This window comes from Perna viridis, chromosome 3 (assembly GCF_037379345.1).
Source record: "Perna viridis isolate PV_CMFRI_1.1 ecotype Kerala chromosome 3, ASM3737934v1, whole genome shotgun sequence".
Lineage (NCBI taxonomy): Eukaryota > Metazoa > Mollusca > Bivalvia > Mytilida > Mytilidae > Perna > Perna viridis.
The window spans coordinates 52513928-52537301 of NC_142447.1; the positions used below are offsets into that span (position 1 = coordinate 52513928).

The 23374-nt window shown below is 32.2% G+C and overlaps 1 protein-coding gene and 1 long non-coding RNA gene across 11 annotated transcripts in view; one reads left to right on the forward strand and one right to left on the reverse strand.

Annotated features, from left to right (window-relative positions):
* The window catches only part of LOC148622853 (uncharacterized), a 42709-nt gene extending 19974 nt beyond the window's left edge, over positions 1–22735 (forward strand). For 5 of the 10 annotated variants that reach the window (XM_088573113.1, XM_088573118.1, XM_088573112.1 and 2 more), the window contains exons 2-3: positions 10642–10725; positions 21271–22735. In XM_088573113.1, the coding sequence (XP_088429239.1) occupies positions 10724–10725; positions 21271–22399 (1131 nt within the window). In that variant the 5' untranslated portion in view covers positions 10642–10723 and the 3' untranslated portion in view covers positions 22400–22735. Of the gene's footprint in view, positions 1–5959; positions 5973–7168; positions 7271–10641; positions 10726–12626; positions 12722–20644; positions 20779–21270 lie in introns of those variants that run through there. The other 5 variants (XM_088573120.1, XM_088573117.1, XM_088573114.1 and 2 more) reach the window with 5 other exon arrangements.
* On the reverse strand, positions 15277–20378 carry LOC148622854 (uncharacterized). The gene is made up of 2 exons (XR_015920709.1): positions 20242–20378; positions 15277–16668 (listed from the first exon to the last, which is right to left on the reverse strand). It is a non-coding gene; the product is annotated as an uncharacterized LOC148622854 (long non-coding RNA).
* Positions 22736–23374: the final 639 nt, after the last annotated feature.

Below are 23374 nucleotides of genomic sequence, written 5' to 3' on the forward strand. Positions count from 1 at the left end.
CCTATTTTTGAGATAATGAAGTACAAAGTGATCCATGAATGCACTCTAAAGCAGACCTTTGTACTTATATCGAATTTCAAAATATTGTGCAATGTTGTGTCCAAATGATTTGCTGTGTCCATAATGAACTGTAAGTCTATGTTAAGTATGTCAATAACTAATATTGTGTCCACACTTGCAGAGTTTAAATGTCTGTGGTCGTATCATGCTGCATTCGACAAAGAATTTTATTTTAAGCTGGACACATTCTTGTATTGTAGGTTTTCGCATTTTTTCACTTTATTTAATTGCTGAGGAGTTTTCTTCACTTTTTTATGTTATGTCGAAAGTTATAACATTCACATTAGTTAATTAAAAGTTTATGTGGAATTTACTTGAGTAACTACATGTTTAGACAAAATGTTGCACTTGTCTCTATTACTATGTGCATGCATCATAAATAAAACATGTTTATACACTAGTAAATTTAGTTACATCTTCCAGTAACAATATTCTTGTAGGATTTAGGGGGCAGGGATTTGATGTCAGATAAGAATTTTGGTTGCACAAGCACAAATTTTTAGTTTTAATTCAGAAGCAACCGAAATCAATATTTCATTTTGGAAAAAACTGCCTTGTTTAGTTATTGGGAAGATATAGAATCATTATTATTCTACTTTTCAATGGAACAGTAAAAAGTTCTTTTCAGGAATTTGGAACATTTTTAAAAGATCCCTCTCCCCTTGCTAATAAAATGATCGATGCTTCAGAGATTGAACAGATAGATTAATAAAACATAAGACATGGTCCATTTTACACAGCATATTTTTGCATCAATGCCAAAAACATTATTCAATACCAAAAGTATTGTGATTTTAGGATTTGAGAGCCAGCACAAATATTAGCTGTTTCAATCTGCAGATATACAAATGTACATGTACATGTCTATATAACTTTTAATTGATTGGTAAAACTGACACATCAGATGCCTCACTTAGCTCCAATACAACAGATATGTCCTTTTTGATGTTTTTGGTTGAAGTTGCAGATAGAGTGAGGATTGTGCAATCTATTATACTTTGAATAATTCCAACTTTTCAATGGTCCTTTCTAAAATCTAATCATCTGTAAAATTAAATATGTTTTTGATCGTGTATTGTAAAAAAACCTAAATGTAATGTGTGCCAACTCAAACAGTAACCCTTATAAAAAAATCAAGATTATTTTTTAACAAAATTACAAAACCATATATCATCCAATTTATTATGGGTTATGCCTTCATAAATTTCCTATGAAGAAATCTTAAGGCTTTAGAATTTAGAATTTAGGAATTAGATTTCTTATCTCAGAAAACACATTTTTAATATTAAAAAATCATTATTTAATATAAAAAATTCCATTGAATTTTTAATATTAAAAACTATTTTTTTATATTAGAAATTGATTTTCTAATATTAGAAAATGGATTTGTCGTATTCAATGACTATTTTTTAATATTAGAAAATGATTTTGTTATATTAAAAAATGTGACTGATTTTCTAATATTACAAATTCATTTTCTAATATTACAAATTCATTTTCTAATATTACAAATTCAATTTGTAATATTACAAAATGTGTGATATTTTATAATATTACTAAATCAGGAATTTGTAATGTTAGAAAATGAATTTGTAATATTAGAAAATAAGTGTTTTCTAATATTAAAGAATTATTTTTTAATATTACAAATTCATTTTCTGATGTTACAAATTAGATTTCTTATATCACAATACACTTTTTTAATATTAAAAATTCAATTGAATTTCTAATATTAAAAAACGATTTTTTATTATAAGAAATTGATTTTCTAATATTAGAAAATGGATTTGTCGTATTCAGCTGCGATTTTTTAATATTAGAAAATCATTTTGTAATATTAAAAAATGTGACCGATTTTCTAATATTACAAATTCAATTTATAGTATTACAAAATGTGTGATATTTTATGATATTACTGAATCGGGAATTTGTAATATTACAAAATGATTTTTTAATATTGCAAAATGCATTTTCTAATATTAAAAAATCTTTTCTATTATTTAAAAAATGATTTTGTAATAGTAAAAATTCATTTTCTAATATTACAAAATATTGATTTTTGTCCACTTTGGCTTGCCATAGACGCAGCTTTCTTAGCATCATTTTTAGACCCTCACCACGAAATTGACGACAGTAGTAATATCATTTCCAAAATATATGACAAGCGAGATGATTTTGATTTTAAAATTATAAATTTCCCTTTCTTGTTCAGAAATATTGCCAGAATCACATGCTTATGGTGTTTATGTCTCAGTTGTTAAAGTATGTAGTAGATACTATTCTTAATATTTGTTAATTTATATTGCGGTAGCATTCCCTGAAAGACAGGCTTTTGGACCAATGTTCTAAAAACACTGCCTAAAATTCTACTACCGATATTCAGATCTTATCAGAAAGTACAAATGTAGGCTTATACTGAAAAAGAATCCGACAATATTCTTTGGCGAAAATTGTCACCATGAAGTTGATGAGTGTGTGTGTGTGGAGGGGGGGTGTACGGTGGACCCTCTTAGCACATGGATTACTGGTTCAATCCACCAATCGTATCGGAAATGCCTGTTCCAAGTCAGGACCATTACGATGGTTTTTACCCTGATATTGCCATTTATTATACGGACCCCCTTTTGCTTATAGATTTTATCATTGTTTTAATATTTTTATTACTCTTCCTAAACATATTTTTGTGTGTGCTGACATTACTTATTCCAAAAAGAAATTGTATTTAACATTGATATATACAAATTATAAATAAAGTATGTGTAGTATTAAGCAGGTTTTTTTATATGGACATCATGAAATCTTAATAAGCCACCAAGACTTTAAAAAAATAGTATTGTCTTGTATCTGTTGTAATAATTACCCAAACTTGTGGTTTCCGGGTTGGCATAAACGTAAAATAAAAAAAAACAAACAAATTTACTTGAAGTTTGTTTGTGTTGTGTTAAACACGATGTCAATATTGTATTGTTGTGATATCTATTGGAAGATTAATTCTTAACGTAATTGACAGTAAATTATCGGATATATATACACTGGTTTTCTCTTTTTCTTTAATGCTCATTTTTAAACCCAATTCAATTTTTCAACAAAAAAAAATTCCTACACACATAGTGTTACAAAATAAATGGAAGTTGGCAGAACCTCAGTCTACTGACCCCCCTCCCACCCAAGAATTCACGGCGTCTTAAAAAGACCTGAATAATTAAACTGCAAAAAAGCTGTTCCATGTTAAAATGATTTAGATTATAATGGTCCTTTATCATATCTAACATGGTGGTTGGCTATTAACATTTATACCATTTGTTTTGTTTACTTCAGTTAACGATAAAAAATACTGAAATTGTCCGTTAGTTTTAGTTGATAAAGTATAGTGATTTGGAGAAAAGTTCGTAAGACTATCCTGGCGTGTGACAACCCTATTCACCCAATCCACCTCTCTAATTAGGCATCTTTCCGTTCAAAACTTCACTACAATTGTGTAATATGTAACAGGATCAAGGAGAAATGTTTTCCTCGGAGACAATTCTTAGCCATAATTCACAAAATATACATAAGTAATTGAGGACAACAGTAAGAGACAACAAGTATCGTATTGCTTTTATTGATTATCTATAACAGCCTGAAGATATGTCTGCTACGATAGTAGCAAAAATCTTGTTTGTTTCGTCTTCATGTTTACACAAAGAAACTTAAGCCTATCATACAAGCTTGACCGTAATATAGGTAACATTTTTTAAAGGGTTGCATTAATAATTGGTTTAGTTTGTATGATTGTTTCGTTTGTATGTCTGTTTCATTTACTATATTCGTCATGATGATTTGAAGTTTTTACGGTCTTGACTGTCCTTAAGGATCTCGCACGACCGCCCCTTACGGGGATTCTGTTAGTAATGCCTGTTAGTAGTAGAAGGTAGCGGAGCCCAGCCTTCGGGATACCTGACCGAAGAACTCAGAGTATGTCCTACTAGCGGCTGGGCTGCTGTGTTGACGCTCTGGCCTACTCCCAGACCCCACGTGGGTCCGAGAGCGCTTCCCCACTCTAACTATTTGGGAGTACGTCAACGTGTAGAGTGTATTCGTCATAGAAGATCATATACATTTATAGTACCTTCGTTCGTTAGGTATCCACTCTCATGTTGTTCTTTTGTTTTTGTTTTTGTTCCGGTTAAATGCAAAGCTATCATTGACAAATACAATCCAATACGAATTATGATAAATCCCACGGACATTTTGGAACAAAGTATCGACCAATGAAAAACAAAACAAAACCAAAACAGACACCAATAAAGCACAGTATCATGTCAAATTTCATTTTATAAATATGTACTTTGACCATCGTCATTATAGTCGTGTTTCTAAGTCAGTAAGAGATAATTTTATAAACTTAATCAGTAACAAAAAGGTTCGAGTAAGTGGATCAATTGTTTGGTTTATGAAGATATCATGTTAAGCCGAAATAGCACCATTAGATAGCTTTCTTTGTTGGTATAGCACCTTTATTACAATTTTGAAGAGGTACATTCACTTTCAATCAAGTGTCCATATAACATCAGGGAATAGCAAGTTTCTGGCTCTTTTTGGCTCCTCATTCCTTATCAGTTCAAGTTACAACAACCGAACTCAATCCCAGCAAACCTTTTGTGGTGTGGAAACTTTTACTATAATTTCAAAGATACCATTAATTTATAATCAGGTTATAGTCCCAACATCATGCAAAATGCTGGTTTCTTGTCCCTTTTTGGCCCCTTATCTATAAATGGTTCAAATAACTCCAGAACAATCTCAGCCTTCCTTTGGTATTATGGCACCTAATGGTACAATTTCAAAGATATTCATTCACTGATAGTTAATATTTGCCCGTATGTAAAGAAAAAGTTTGTTTGGCCCCTATCTTCTCAACGATTTGAGTCACAAGCCCCAAAATTACTCACAGCCTTCCCTTTATGGCATGACACGTTGTGGTACAATTTCAAAGAAATCCATTCACAATTACTCAGTTGTTGTCCGGACATGATGAACATACCTGTTTTTGGGCCCTTTTTGACCCCTAGTTCTTAAACGATTCAAATTAAAACCACCAAAATCATCCCAAAACTTCATTTTGTGATGTTGCACCTTGTGGTATAACTTGATAAAGGTATTTACACTAATATTCATGCTATTGTCCGAACATAAATTGTCTACGGGCGACGACAGCATGATATCATTATATACGATCGCAATCATTTTTTGCAGTAGTATAAAAACACAATAGAAAATAACCGGACCAGTTTGATGAAATTTCTCAGACATGTCTTAAGTCATCTCTTAAGACCAAAACTATGACTATCTTAAGAAAATCTCAGAATATATTTAAAAAACGCAACAAAGCTATCTTATAAGACTATATCTAAATGAAGATGGTCTTGAGACTTCCCTGATGTGTTTGTTAAGTAAATTACATATTGTAGAATATACATATCTATTTCGTACCATTTATGGCATCACTTCTTTGAAGATAAAGATAAAGTAAAATAAAATAAACAAACAAGGCGCTTTATGTAGATCACGCTTATACTAAGTAGCATCTTTTTCGGTCATCATACAATTTTTATATAGAATTATGTATTTTCAGTTAGTTAAATGTTTGTTATGACAAAAAAACTATTTCTATAAGGTTCCATTTACTTAATTACATGTATGATGTCAATATATTTGAAAGCCTTTTGTAAATGTTACATGTAAATTTTATTTTTTATTTCCCATAACTGTATCATGTTTCATTCGATAGGGATAACGAAAGTAAAAGATCCATCACTGCAAAAATATGTAAATGTATTAGAATTGTCTTACCCAAACAGAACCATACTTATTTAAAACCTGCGATTTCCTATAATTTTTTTTGTAAATTTATTCTTAGTTAGACCGTCCTAGTAAGTAATTAATGAGAAATATAAAATATTTGAACTTAATGCTTATCGTATATATATAAATATAATAACTATCATCTTAAATGCTATTCTAATTTAGGACGCTTCCAACTGGAACTGTATCATAGATTATTTATCTATAAAACATCTAAGTCACAATGAGTATGATTGAAAACATTTTGCAAAACATGTTGCTTTTTAAATTTTTTTGTAACAAAACATATTGCCTTCGCTTTTATTTATGTAACTACAGTATTTGAATACTAAATTTACCATGTTCCGTTGATTCATCCATTTTTGTCACAGTGTTGCTCAACTAGTTGTACATCTGTTAAATTGATATTTAATTCAATAATGCCATAGATATAAAAACAAATATTTGAACTTATAAACATAAGTAACAAGATGTTTTACGCTGAGTCGTGGTTATTGTAAGAATAACCTCACTCAACTATTTCGGTGAAACCTGGAAAGGGGACATACGGTACAAGTACAAATTTGGTACAAAAGTGTTGCCCCGTGCGGGCCCGGGTGTCACCAGAATAGACCCACAGCAGCGCTAAGCTTGTCATAAAAGGCGACCAAATAGTGTCCAGCACCATTGCAGGGGCTTGTGCGCTCTACCCACAGGGCAATTGGGTTGTGTGCTCCAGGTGATGGAATGGGGTACTCCTGCCATGCTACATGCTGGGGTCGTCAGGCAATAATGCGGAAAACCTGACCGCAAACCATAGTGGTGCAACGGGTTGAAAAGATGCCACGCTCCTCGCACGTTAAAGAACCCTGCTGTGGTATTCGATAGGAGTAGCTACATTTGTATATAGGCCCTCTTGCGCTTCGCCGCAGATGGCTAAATTACCCGACCCTACCCCTCTTCTCTCTATTTCCGGTGGCAATCAAAAATTGTCTACCCTATTATCCTTGTGTCCCATTCCATTTTTCATTTTACCATTATATTATGTTCATTTTACCATCTATTTCATGTTCAACGCCCGGATATAGCTGAAATACTGCTGCTTCGGCTTTAAACACCAACAATCTATCAATCAATACAAAAATAACAATTATGCATCACCTGAAAGAGCACAAAGTCGTACGGTCAACATGAAGTAGATGAGTAAGTAACCCGGAAAGAGCAGACACGTTACAAGTCACTATGCAAAACCTATACACCAATATCTAAACATTCTCTCTTTTAGAAGCTGAGAAGTCTCTTACGAAAATTTCCATCATGTGCTTCACTTAAAACTATGTATGTGGTACGGTAGGCAAAAAGTAGATGAGCAAGGAAAGGGAGCAAGGTACAAGTCATCATTGAAAACTAATCTATATAAGTATATAAAGTGATTCTCCAAATTTGGATAAATGAGTACAATGTGTCAGATGAAAAAAATTCAATCAGTTTTGTACAAAGCACTAAAAGTAATTGTCACCAACTATGGTTTTATTTACACGTCTAGCCATTGTCTCTTTGATGTGTAATGTTGTTTAGATTTGTCATACGTTTTATTACTACATGTCATACCAATAGAGAATACAACAATCTAGCATTGATTTCCATTATTCTGAAGGAAAGGAAAACACTGCTATAGAAACAGATCACTTTGACAATATAATCAACTAAAGAGCTAGAATGTTTTCACTTCATTTTCTTCATGTCTTGTTCCATCTAAAAACTAAATTGTTATAATCTCCATATCTAAATGTAATGAATTTCGATCTACGTAGGTAATGATGCATTGTATCGGCCCTCAGTTCATTTTTAGTACTTGCTATAGAGCTTTGCTTAAACTGAACTTATATAATAAATTTGGGTTACTACTATAACGTTTCCTATAACTTGGAAACTTCTCAAAATAAAATGCACTGTTAAGCGTTACCTATAATTCTTTTAATCGTGTCCTGTAGAAATTCATTTTCGGATAAACCTCGGGTAACAACCTCGTAAGCGTATTGAACCGTCAGTAGCAGTTATGATTAAATGACAAAACCTATAATTTAAGTCAGTTTTTTTTTGTCATATTAACCTCAGTTTGATCAAAACAATGTTCATTTTCGTTTTGCACTTTTAAAGGACAGTTTATTTATCATTATCAGGTTTGTTTGTAAGGTTGTGTAGTTAAATTTTAATCAAATTTACCTTAAGATCCTCGTTCAAATGATATTTTTGATGATGTACTAGTATAGAAAAGACTTCTTACAAACTATTTATTAGTTAGTCATTAAGCAAAATATTTCAAACATTAAAGCAGTAAAATGGTGATTTGTATAAATTTGTACTTAATTTGTTAAAGTAAGCTACAAGTTAAATTTTGATACGATAAACAAGAAAGGTGCTGTGAAAATATGTTTCTCATTTCCATATATGCCTATTCACAGAAAATTAATAATTAAATATTTGTCTTAGAATTTTAAAATTATTTCAAAGAGGTTGGGCAGAATTGATTTAAAGGAGTTGATAAATTATTTGAGAGGAGAGAAAATTAACTGGGACACAACAGTAGAGTGAGATTACAAAGCGCCTCCTGTTAATTTAAAGAAATCATATCTTAATATACAGATACAAAAATATGATCTATGTTATTACGTTAAAGGTATTTTATAACCTCCAAATTTAGAACAATTATTTGATATTGATTTCCATTAATTCTCTGTGAGAGAAGAAGATCAGTTTGACAGCACAATTATCTCCATAATACGAAGGTCTCAACTTCATTTTCGTCATGCCTCGAGGTATTTTAAATTTTGATTGTCAATCATCTCGGCATCTTAAAGCTTTATAATTATAAAATCAAACACGGAACAGGAAAACAAGGAACAAGGATTTTTTTGTCTTATTCAACAACCTTAAAGAATATCTATATGTCGAACAATATACTAACAGTTTTTACATCACTTTGTATTATTTTGATAAAGCATGATAGGTCATGTATATTTATGTTTATAACAAAAAACACATCGATCTCACTTATAGAGTATTGTAATTATTCAAGGAATATGATTCATGACCATTACTGCAACGATGAATCCTTTTAGTAATAAAGAATTCAACTCCAGTGAGAGTGAACTGTTTTGGTTGCAACTATGATAGGAATGTAGTCACAATCAAGATGTCTTGTCATAATACTCGCTCAGAATACTTGATGATATTCAAGTTCCAATTTAAATTAATTTGCATAGAAACAATGTAGGTGAATTTTGCTTACATGATAAAATATTGAATTTGAGGAATGTCATTATCCTTTTGTTTCCCCAGGCGTTTGAACATGGAGTAAATTACAAATTTCAGTCTTGTTAATGGAGCCTATTACAAGGAGATAATCAAATAATCGAGTAGGAAATGCTATCGGCTTCAAATGTTTTACATTGCTATTTCACTTTCTTAAATACTGCTCTCAGATATCAAATTTGCTTAACACATTGAGTACCGTAATGTTTTCCATTTTCTCCTTTTCATTTTGATGGTAATAAGCTTGTATATCAATTTATATATATTTGTTTTAATCGTGTTTATTTTATGTTTCTAAATACACAAATTTAATTTTGCTAGAGTTTTATTTGTATCAGAAATGATGTTTAAATTAAGATCCCATGTTATGTATATCTCATAACATGACACGAGAGAGAGCAGAGCCTTGTAGCTAATTCGCCCCGTGCAGGTCCGTGTGTCAAAAGAATAAGCCTACAGCAACGCTAAGCTTGTCGTAAAAAGCGACTAAATAGTGCTCAGAACTCTAGCCGGAGGCTAGGGCGCTCTGTGCACAGAGCAACCGGGTTGTTTGTTTGTTTGTTTGTTTGTTTGTTGGGGTTTAACGTCCGAGCAGCAATATTTCAGCTATATTCAGACAATGAACATGCAATTGATGATAAAATGAACATGAAATGAAAAAAAGGATGGGTCACAAGGATAATAGGGTCGACAAATTTTGATTGCCACTGGAAAAAGGGGGATGGGTAAGGTCGGGCGTGTTACATGCTGGGGTTGTCAGGCTATAATACGGAAAACCTGACCGCAAACCATAGTGGTGCACCATGTTGGGAAAGATGCCACGTTCCTCGCGCGTTAAAGAACCCTGCTGTGGTATTCGATAGGAGTAGGAACCTTTGCGCTCCGCCACAGGAGGCTAAATTGCCCGACCCTACCCACCTCTCCCTATTTCCAGTGGCAATCAAAATTAGTCGACCCCATTTTCTTTGTGTCCCATCCCATTTTTCATTTCATCATCATTTCATGTTCATTTTATCATCCACTTCATGTTCATCTCCTGAATATAGTTGAAAAATTGCTGCTCGGGCGTTAAACCCCAACAATCAATCAATCAATGTAGCTGATTCCATATAGAAATTATTAGTAGTAATAATTGGAACTTATTCTATAAGTTCAAACAGCACCAGGAAAAAATTATTGAACGTCCAATACATACAATCCAAATGTGTTAATTATTTATATAATTAATTTTGTGTACAAAGTAATGGTAATTAAGTGATGATATTTATTAACTATCATAGTTGGTTACTTGGACCAGATCTCCAGTGGGAACGTCCTCTGTTTTAATTATTTACGTTCAGTAAAACGCTGTGTTTTTGACATCATAGCAGTTTAGAGTCTGGTTAACAAAGGTTATTTGCTAACATGATACTTTGTTAGCTTATAAATTATTTTTAACTGCAGGTGAATTAATTAGCCAATTTGCCATGGGATTTATACAATAGAATGAATGCATTCAGCAGACCAGGAATATAGACACATATAAATGTGAGTAAATATTGTAAATCAAATTTTATCTAAAGCAAATATGTATTTTACTCTTGTAACATTTTATTTTTAATGATGTTAGATTCACAAATTAATTGAATCCCAGATATATTCTATTTGAAACAATTAGTTCCAATATTGTTTTCTTGTCATTAACAGTTGTAGACCGTATTCTATGTCGTATGGCGAATGAAGTCTGTTTTAATTTGTTAATTGATTTTTTATAATTACTTATCAAGTTTGCTGAAAGAGCTTATTCTATACAGGAAAAAATGTAAGACATGTTTTCGTATATTTTAAAACATATGAGTACATATGTTTAGGACCAAAATAGAAATATAAGATTTTGTGCCTAATATGATATAACACATGGAAACTTTTTTTTCAAAAAAGATATAAAAACCATACCCTTTTAATTCACTAAGGCTTACGGAAGATACACGATTGATGTTTCTTTGTGTTTCATTAATTTGTTTGTCAAAAGCATATTTTTTGAAATGTTTTTCATGATGGTCTTAAACATGAAAAACATATGAGAAACATGTTTTTTCAGGTGTTTTTCAAACATATGAGAGACATATGTTGCAATTTTTCCTTTATACCCCCCGTCTTCGTAATAACCAGTTCCGTTTTTGTTTTTTCGTCTGGACTGTCGATGGAACAACACTACGCTAAAAAAAAATTGAAAATGCAAGTTTTGATTCTCAAATTGTCAATAAATTTTACAGTTAGAACCGGACAAGACTTCCGGTCAAATCATCCCAATATTATGAAATATATTATCGGATGGAGCAGCAAGTATAGTGGTCATCTTCTGATACGTATAATGTGATATTTGTCTAATGTGACTTATATCTTTAATTAGATCATCTGTTCTGCTATTTCATGCCATATAGATATACTGTCTTCTACTATTTTACCACTCTGTGTTAAACAAACCAACGGGAAGGCATTAAAGCTAAAATGCATAATTCATATTACCTAGATAGCCATATGGTTTAGTACATTGAACTTTAATGCAGGCGATATTGCCATAGATGTCTCAATAGAATCAGTCCAAATAATTTCATACCCTATTTTCCTCTATTTATTCTTTCAACACTGAAAACATCGATGATACAGTCAAGATACAAAATATTCACTACATATATTTGAAGCAATATTTTACCATTAAATGTATTTATCTTGCGATATACCGTGTATAAAATTTCTCAGTTGTATAAGATTTCATTCACAAGTATAACATATAGCGTTGAACTGCATTCATGATAGATTTATAGAAAATGTGGTTCGGTCATAAGCTCGAACAACCAAACTTTAAAAAACATTCTGTATTCCGAAATTACTAGAAATCACTTCATGAAACCCCGAGAAGCAAATGTTCAGTTGTAATATGTTATTACGCATACATGTAAAACAATATGTGCATCGCTAATAGCGTACAAACTGATATGGTTGTTTTTTATCCCTACGACTGCATTAAAATGGAATGTAAGTTACATTTTATCGCCTTATTAAATTCCTTTTGTCTATAATCTGTACGATCCCTACTGAGTATTAACCAGCAGTACAGGTATTTACTCTGTATAATCATACAATTCCTATGCTGTATCAGGTTTATCCATGTTGGAACATTAGAAATAGATTTTCGTTATCACATGCTACCGTAAATTTTGGCCTGGTCAATAAACCAACGTTTGGTCATGGTGGTAAAGTAGACATAAGTTCTGGAAAATATCAATGGTTTATCACTCATTCAAATTTACATCCATAAATTTGTTACATTGTGTACAATTAAAATCGATCTTACGAACATTTGTAGTGAAAAATGACTGTAGCAGCTGCATATGTACATCATGTTGTTAAAGAAAGTCTTTATTCAGTTTTACACGTTTTTATAGGAGTTTTATATCGAGCAACAGGTACTGAAGGATAAGTTATAGTTGATAATTAATTGGATTCTTAAAACTAAAGGAATTTAGTGACTTATATATCTGTAAGTATCTAGTTCCTAAAATATATTTTCTAAAAATAACCTTTGGAAACCGTTGAGCAAGTAAAACTTTTTCTGATTTTTTTTCTTTTTTTTTTGGGGGGGGGGGGACAATTTCACTAATGATGGGATCGCCTGATATTGAAATTTTTTCCTTGGTTTGTTATCGTAATTTTCATATGAAATATTTATATTTTATCAAAATTTTACAAAATGTGATTTTCAATATCAGCTGTTTGAGAAATGTTAATGGATATGTTTTTAAAGACATTGTTTATTCGTGTCAAAAACATGAGAGAGAAAAAATAAATGAGTGGCCACGAATTGGTACATTGTGGCCATTGACGATTTTCATACTAATTCGTGGCCACGATTAACAAATTCCTAAATCGTGTCCACGAATTAATCTTTTCTCTCTCTCTCTCTCTCTCTCTCTCTCTCTCTCTCTCCTGTGTTATTTGACCCGAGTAAGCTTCCTGTCTCGCCTATTTTCCCACGGATTCCGACTACAAGAAGAAACTTATTATATGACCTAAAGATTCATTGAAATCTGTAGCAAAAATGTACTGTTACTGAAAATTCTAATTTGTTAAAATCAAATATAGAGGAAAAGTACAAAAATTAACATAAAAACTCGTATTTATTAGTTTTGTCAAGAGCAGTTCGTTCATATTTGTACCGGGTTTTCCCACTCTGTCAAATATATGAACTGATGCGCGAAGTATTTAATTTGACTATGAAAAATACTAAAAATCTTGTCTATTTGCTTCAGAATTATCGTAAAAAATGAGCAACGAATCTCACTTGATAACATTGATTTGTTTGTGACTTTCATGTAATTCATTTCATTCTTATTCATTTTATGGTATTAATATTATAAGATCGTTGTTAAGGAGGTACTTTGTTAAATGAAATGTAGAAAACATATCGCGTCATATTGTTTCATGTGCTCTTAGCTTATTCAAAAGCTCTTTACAAGTATTTTATAGCCAATAATACAAATATAAGTCAAGGAAGAATTCTAAGAATGAATAGAATGAAGTGGAACATTTCAAAACAAAATAATCTTAAATAATACACAGGCAAGCATAGAAGCACAGAGACAACATATACGGCGAATAATATACAAACAAATAATTCCTGAAAAGGTATGCACTGCTTTAATAGATATTTCTTCACAGCAAGTACCGAGTTTTATTCTTTCATCACAATGTTTTCTATTACAAGTGAGTGAGTGACTGTTACTGTACTTGAAGAGAAGAAATCTTGTTTCGGGATAATGCAGAGTTATAAAATATCTCAAAAGTCAACGCTGAATATACTGATTTTGTAGCTGCACAATGTATGTTGATGCTCACTGGAACTGATATTTGCACTTACTGTTCTCGGAAATTCACTGCGATGTTGGCATTCCCCGTGATGACGTGATGCTCAGTAGTACACATTTTGGCCATTATTTAATAGTATATTTAGAGGTCGATATAATTTTAGAAACAACAATATTAAGTACTTCATTTGCATATTTTAGAAGTAATCGAATAATAAATTAGAATTTCTTTATTTTTGTCTACCAAAAATAACGAATACGGACCGGTTTAATAAGTATAAAACCGAGAAAGGCAATGCGGAAATCGATTTTAACAAGACATTTAGCTAGCAATAATTAAAATAATCGATTCAATTTGCTCAATGGCAAGTGCCCCTTCTAACGTGAAGAAAGGTTTTAACAAATCCCTGGGTGGTATTATCACCGCAGTCACATTGTCAAGCGAGAGAAATAAATGACAGCATTATCGAGGACGTTAAGGGTCGTGAACCACTAATTAGGAGTTTTTCATTTCGTGACGGGATGATTATTATCCATGTCCTGCATTCTTTGATACTGTTCAGTACGGTAAACATTAAGCACCTTTTTAGTACAATGAATACCGAAAATATAAACACACAGCGGTTGAACGAGTGTGAAGCACAAGTGATCATGTTTACCTGGTTCTATAATTAGTCTCGCCGACGGGGACTTCAGGTTTTCACTCCGTCCGCCCGTATGTCAGCCCTGCAAATTAGTTTTCCGCATTTGCTTTACCACAGTAGGATACAATTCAAGTTCATTTCTACGAAAAAAATTCCTTGGACTTCACAAACAATGCAAAAAATCAAGTTCTCCTCATTTTGTTTCGTCATGCTAGCAGATATTCATTTGATATTTGGTGCATTGCTTTACATTGACAAGGTATATATCAAGTTCGAATTTTTGAGATGGTCTCATTATTTTTTTGCTGAGTTGTGGCCTTTAGATTTTGAAAATTAACATAAAAGCTCAGACTTTCTTCGTTAAAAAATGTCTGCATGAATTTTGCATTTTATTCTCATCAACCGGTATTTTCTTCTGGAAATGGATTTTGTCTCTTAGAAGGACTTAATATACATTCGTTGTTGAATACAATACGGCATCATTCAATTATAAAGTAGGCAGAATACTGGACATATCAAGCATTACTTTACGGTTAAATGTCTTGTAATAATTTTTTGTACAACTTTCCAAGTAGTTTTAATGAACAGACAGACATATATTTTATTCTCATAGACCATAAATACAATGGTACAGAGACATTACATTATAATGAAGAAAAAAAAACAAAACATACAAACAAAAACAAAACAACACACACACACACCCATTCATACCCCAGGAAAACATTTACCTCTTAAGAAGGTTAAAAGGTAAGCCTAGAGAAAATCTGTTTTTGTGATGCAATTTATAAATCTACATAGTTTTTCCATGTTTATTCTATTTTGGGAACACATAATGTCGGTATTTTAAGATATTAGGTCGTGTTGACCGGCTTTTATTAATAAGTTTGTTTCTTTTCCACTGAAAAAGGGACACTCCATAATAAAATAAAATTTGTCTTCAATTTTTGAGTCATTACACTTATTACAGAGTCGTTCACGTCTTTCGTTCTATCGCCGTTTCGATTGGCAATTTATGATTTGTGGCTCTGAAAGCGCACAGAGTCCTCAAGAATTGTTAAATAATTTTAAAATTTGAATTCTTTTTTAAATAATCTATAATTTACTACTTTTTCTGAATTTCGGATCATAGCATGCCACTCTTCAATAAATTGGTCTTTAAATTTTGTTTTTAATGCAGCTTTTAACCTACTGGTATTAAAAACTGCTTGGTATATACGGAATATTACATGTCAAAATCTGTATCACATGCTGTTTTAACTCCAGACTCCTATATCACCCCAAGGCCCACCGGCCTGCGGGGTTATACAGGTTGAGGGTTGATACAGCATGTGATACAGATTTTAACATGTCATGTTCATTATATCATATATTTTAACCATTATACTTCAATTATAGTCTGTGAAGGGGTGTGATATATGGTATGCGATATCGGGTAGATGATATAGGGTTTAAACAAACACTTATAATGCATATACAAAAAAGTTAAATTTTATTCTAAATATAACCATATATATGAGTAACAAGTATCGTCCAATATTTTTTTACATGTTTTTACCAAGAAAACTCACAAATGTTTCCATAGACATCATAAAGAATATGCGAAAGTTTTTCTTCTTTTCCATTTGATAGACGTGACTAAAAAGATATCATTCAAACTTGGATATCAGCATTCACTGGCATTATGCCAAGTTCACCATATATCATATAACTGGGCGCTGATGACTTTAATTCGATAAAGAGTTTGCAAAACCTGAGTTGAACCTTTTTTTGGCATGATATTGATTTGCTACAACCCAATATTTCAACCCCATATGGTAAAGTGGGTTCAACTATTTTATTGAAAAAGGTCGGTTTGACACTCAATTAACAAATCATGTGTTTTTCCTCTTTGCAGAACTTCGTACATTGCTTTTCTAGCATTTTCTTCCTGCTTTTTAATAGCTTTATTGATGTTTCCTGTCCTGTTTAATAAAAATCTAAAAATATAAAAAATAATATAACTCATTTACAGTTTCCAGATCTGATCCATTTAAATAAAACTTTAGATTTTGACTCTGTCTATCGCATGCGAAAATCATAATTTTTATTTTTTTCAATGCTTATGTTGAGCCTCCAGTTATGTATTAAATGCATTTAAAATTTCCTTTAAGACTGTGGCGGACTTTGCCATCAGGACATTATCGTCGGCGTACAATAGAATAAAAAGTTTAAGAAAAATATCTAAGTTGTCATTATGACAATTTGAAGTAGTTTTGATAATTTTGCATTTTCTAGAATGGTTTGCAAGTCGTTCAGATAAAGTGAAAAAAGAATAGGTGGGAGATTTCACCTTGTCTGGCACCCATATTACATCGGAAATAATCATACTTGTCAATGTTATATACATTTGTACAATACAATATTTTACATTTGTATACATACTCAGAATAACATTATACATTATACCATTTATATGGATAAGTAATACCTTGCACTAAAATGCATCTCTCCATGCCGTATCAAAAACCTTTTCAAAATCTATAAAAGCACAAAATAATTTTTTTTCTTTTTGCTTTAAGAATTTCAAAAAATGAAAAAAAGTGAATAAAATGTCTGTAGTTGAGTATGATTTCCTGAATTCCATTTGATTTTCGTACGGAATAACAATGGTATTGACAGATTCACAGTACATTGTAGTTTAATAAGCTTGGAGTAATTAAATTATTTGCTATATAAATATAGATTTTTGGTTAGAATCATAATACGCCAGTTAAGTCGGCAACAGGTGGAGATAGGTATCTTCGAAACAGCTGTGCGGCAACAAGATCACTTCATTTTTTATGACATTAATTGTTTACATTGATGAAAGATTACCGCCTGATATTTTATTATATATTAAATGTTTTGAGTGTTAAACATATTCCGGCATAGGAAATATTCTCTTTCTTTTGGTTTCATTCCTATTATTTGATACTTTGAACTTTGAAACGTTTTACTTCTTTATGGAAGTATATGTTAAAATAATAATACGACAGTAAACATGAGTACAAATATATGTGGACTAAATAAATTTTATCTCAACAGTAATACATATTGAAACATAATAGAGAGAAGGCAGATCAAACCTATAGTTGTGAAAAGAGTGTGTAGTAATTATAAAACAACAACAACAAAAGACTACAAAATCTAACAATGTTTTTGGTCTATAATAAATTAAGTACTGGTTATCGGGTAAACTAGTTCATGTGACACTGATTCCGGATTTCGACAATCCTTTGTAGTATTGTTACGTTGTCAGCTAACTTTTCTTTAAAAAATGAATTACATGCAGTTCACTATTTTCAACATGAACAACGTATAAAGGAAAGATGAAGTGAGAAGGTTCTTGAATGTAGAACGTGCAATATCGACTGATCCCTCAATCTGAGCCAGCTTACGTCGACTCGAGCTAGGTAAAACACCACATTCCCGTTCCAAAATAGTACCCAGACAAACAGAGGGCTGTGGGATAATTGTGGAACAACGAACTTTACAGCCTACAATACGGACTAATGCTAAATAACCCCAACATCCTTTATTACGGATTAAGACAAGGCAATAACACCAACTACCTTCAACAAGGAGTAAAACTAACAACAACCTCAACTGCCTTCAACACGGAGTAAACTAATCAACAACCTCAACTGCCTTCAACAAGGTATAAAACTAAACAACAACCTCAACTGCCTTCAACACGGAGTAAATTAATCAACAACCTCAATTGCTTTCAAAATCGAGTAAAACTAAACAATAACCTTGACTGCCTTCAACAAGGTGTGAAACTAAACAACCTCAACTGCCTTCAACACGGAGTAAAATAATCAACAACTTCAATTGCTTTCAACAAGGTGTAAAACTAAACAACAACCTCAACTGCATTCAACACAGAGTAAAATAATCAACAACCTAAACTGCCTACAACACGGAATAAAACTAGTCAACAACCTCAACTGCCTTCAACAAGATGTAAAACTAAACAACAACCTCAACTGCCTTCAACACGAAGTAAAATAATCAACAACCTCAATTGCTTTCAAAATGGAGTAAAACTAAACAACAACCTTGACTGCCTTCAACACGGAGTAAAATAATCAACAGCCTCAACTGCCTTCAACACGGTGTAAAACTAAACAACCTCAACTGCCTTCAACACAGAGTAAAATAATCAACAACTTCAATTGCTTTCAACACGGAGTAAAACTAAACAACCTCAACTGCCTTCAACACAGAGTAAAATAATCAACAACCTCAACTGCCTTCAACACGGAGTAAAACTAAACAACAACCTCAACTGCCTTCAAAACAGAGTAAAATAATCAACAACCTCAACTGCCTTCAACACGGAGTAAAACTAAACAACAACCTCAACTGCCTTCAACACCTATACCTGTACAATGAAGTGAACAAACCTGCGTTTCTTTTACATATGTCTAATATCACAAGAAACTTTGATTTCATCCTTTTTACATTTTAATTCTTACTTTTATTATGCACATTTTAGGAGAGGAAGAATATGCAAACTTTACAGTGACACAAACTTTCAACATGAAATGATGCTTTAAAAAACTTAAGACAAGTATGCAAATTAAAACCCTTACATCCGGAACAGAAGAATAAGTTCTTATATATTTGAAATGTAACTGATTCTTTTACTTAAAACAGAAAGTACAACAAATGTAACTATTTGTTTTATATTTTAAATTGATCGTGATTCATCTTTATCTATATCAAAACGTCGGAGGTTATCGGTTTCAGTTTCTTATAGAATGCGATATAATTATGTGACACATATACAGTATACAAGTTAAATAGAATAACTATAGAATATAAACACTTTTCTCGTGAGCTATATATAGAACCTATTAATCCTGACGTGTGTTTTTTTTTCAAGAAAAGAAAAAAAATATCTTAAAATTTAATCGGTCTCCTTTTAAGGGAGAGTGCATATAGTCATCTTCTTTATAATAAAACATAGTCTTAAAGTAAAGCTCATACGCTTCAATAGGTACTTCTATATCACTCAGCTGAAGAAGTGGGAAGACATCCGATTATTGATAAAATGGTTCAGTATAAAATTGATCCCTTTAATAGTTCTGTTCCAATGTGTACACAGATAAAGGCTTTCTTTCATTATTATTTGCACAATAAAACGACGATGAGACAAAAGATATGAGATACCATGCAGTATTCCATTTAAAGATATGGAATATTGTTCAGAGTCTGACAACAATATATCGATTTGAGAAAGTATTTTCCCCTCAACAGGGTTTTTCATGGCATCACAATCACTGAAAAATGATAAACTATAAGTATTTCATTAAAATGTTCACAATTCTGGCTTCTTATGATTTTGTTTGGGAGTCATCATTTAATGATATAGAAAAACGGTTGCTCGAGTACATTATTAAGTCCTGTCATTATTGGCCAATAATAATCGATTAATTTATGTCCATTACTTGTATAAAATCTGTAAAAAGTATAAAGTGAGGAGAAGATCGTGATAGAAAAGTCAACAATTTACATCTTATTACCTTTTTTATATACATCGAATTCGTTTTAGCTTTCTATCCTCCAGATTGTATTAAACAATACCTCAATAGCCAAATCCACGATCTATTATCCTGTATTCTCTTCAATAGTATCCATTCTCTTCAATGGTATCCATTCTGGTCAATAGTATCCATTCTGGTCAATAGTATCCATTCTGTTCAATAGTATCCATTCTCTTCAATAGTATCCATTCTGGTCAATAGTATCCATTCTCTTCAATAGTATCCATTCTAGTTTGTTGTTCAATCATCAGTATCTATTTCAGTGTTAACACGAATTTAATTACACGGTAGATTTATATTCGTTATGATACCATCTATTTTACTTAGTGAAACTTGGTCATTAAATAGAAAATGGCTGTAAGGCTTCAACATTTGTGTCTATTCAGTGGTTGTTTCCTGTCAAATTTATACCGGAGTTCGAAAGTCATTTCCTCAGTGGAATACATGTATTGTTGTTCTAATGTGATTAAAATTTGATTTTATGTATATAAGGAAATCTTTTCAAGTACATGTCAGGTATGGTACAGTTCAACGCATTTCTAACTTACGGCAGCTGAGGACCAAAAGTTGGCTTGTGATTTTCATGTTTGTTTATAAACCCACAATGTTCTTCCTTTCATGATTTACTTCCCGTCTGCGCCACATGATTGGTATATACGAACGCACCAGATTAAAGCGCATCCATTCGATACAGGGTGAATGAAACCTTACATGTCTAGCACGTCTCTACCAGTAAATATACCAGTGAGAGGGACTGCCTGTCCACGATACGTCGTTCAATAACTCAAAAACACTTTGAGGGATTAAAAGGTCTTTAGAACAGTATTAAACTTCATGAAAGGAAGCTCCCTGTTATATTCAATTTGTTCGTTTTTTTTTATGTTTCAGATTTACGGGACTTTATAAACCACAAACGGGGAACCGACATATAATGTATTTCAGTACACATTTTCGCACATGTTTTTTTATGTATTAAATTATATATATATTTATCTTGTTTCTTTTCAGGAGAATGGAGAATGTGACTTTACTTTTAAATACAACCTCAGCACCATTAAACCAAAGTTTACAGGAACCACGTTTCACGGCAACTGATGTTTTACTACGGTTTCAGCCAGCAAGTATTTACATAGACAGAATAGTTTCACCAATCTGGTATGGTATAGGGTTAATAGGAAACCCAATTTCTGCCATAGTATGGCTCGGGCGGAAGAGTCGGAGAAACTCGTCAGCTATCTATCTTGGGATACTTGCTCTTGTGCACACCTTGAATCTTATAATGCATTTTTCTTTGAATGAATTATCATACACATGGAACATACCCACTAATTCAAATGAAGGTTTATGCCAAGGATTAAATGTAGTGGCTATGATTCCCCAATATCTAGCACCATTGTTAGTATTAAGTTTTACGATTGAGCGTTATATCGCCGTATGTCACCCATTTAAAAAGGAAACTTTCTGTACAGTGCGAAGGGCATTAATTGTTACGTCGTGTCTATCCTTATTGGCTTGTAGTCTTGCGTTGGTTCAGGCTTGGCTATGGAAATATTACCCAAATTACAATGTATGCGTTAATAATGTCAAACTGGATAGCTTTAATTCAATCTGGACGGCAGCGACAGAAATCTTGTTCTTCTTGGTGGTTCCGCTATGTGTCTTATGTTTCAACATTCTAGTTATTAAAGAGATAAAGCGCATTACGTCACGTGGACCTGCTGTGGCATCATCAAGTGGAAATCCGACTTCAACGGTTACTCTGTTAACAGTTTCGTTTTATTTCATTTGTACACTCTTACCAGCATCAGTGGTATATGCAATACAGAATGAGATACCACAGGGTGATCAGGAAAACCTTCATAGCTATGAACTACTGGCATCAGACTCTAAGTGGATGAAATACTTTAAGTACATGGCCGTACGCAAAATTGTGGAAGAAATATGCTTGTCAAACAGTGCGTGCTATATATTCATTTATTACATTACCGGAAAGTTCTTTAGACAGGAAGTGAATAAAATCATTTGTTTTTGGAAAAAATTTGACTATATGGATTCAGCCATGTCAAGCGAAAAAACGCAGTATAGTCTTGTATCAACCAAACAAAATGGCTTCAACAAACATGCGGCTCAAATATAACAAGCTACTGTGCATCTGTGATTGCTTCTTATATTAAAAAAAGCTGAAGTGATATACGACTACAGTCTGGCGTTGTACTAGTTAAAATGCATCTCTGATATAAAGTGACAATATGTTACATTTATTATATACGAGTTACCATGTTCCTCATTTGTTACTTAATCTGCTAATCACATAACATGACAATAATGTTTATTATACACCTTTGTGCTTTTAGTAATTAAAAACAGTACTTGCCACTTCTTTGTTCAAGCCTAATAGACATGTTTGACTTGTGCTGCCAACTTTCTGTAGGTACAAACCATAAAGCATTACTATTAAAAAAAGTATATTAAATACACGTAGTTGTATTCATGTGGATACTTTGTTGTGCCAATATAGTGCAGTAAAATATTATCATCAGTGGAACATGGTGTCTTTCATTTCTCTTTACAAATGTATTTAATAGACCACAATATGTAAAGTCGCCAAAATGTTTCCATAAACTTTCATTAATCAGTAATATATTAGTTAAAGAATAAAAATGTTATTTAGAGACATAAGCGTACCCTCCTCATCTTGCTAGAAGAAGTAACTTGACAATCATAGATACTGCACGTTTCATTTCAGAGTGTCAATAAAAATAACAAATCAATTAGGACATCTCCTAGGATCCGGGATTTTAAGAAGTATTCAATAAGTTGTACTACTTTTGATTCGTTTTGTAATTGGGATGAAAAGGAATTCACATAAAAAACAAAATGGAATGGGTCATTAGTAGACCGTAAATTCGTAATAAGGAAGTCATGCATTTAGTTTTAAAATAAAAACAATAATGGTTGCATTACAAACTTAGAAGAAATCATTGCATCAGTTCATTAGCTAAAATAAAGAATCCTTAGTGAGTTTTCATATCGACTGACCATATCATTATATATGATTAATATAAGATTATTCTGGTCTATTTCCAAGGTAACATTTGAACAATACAATATT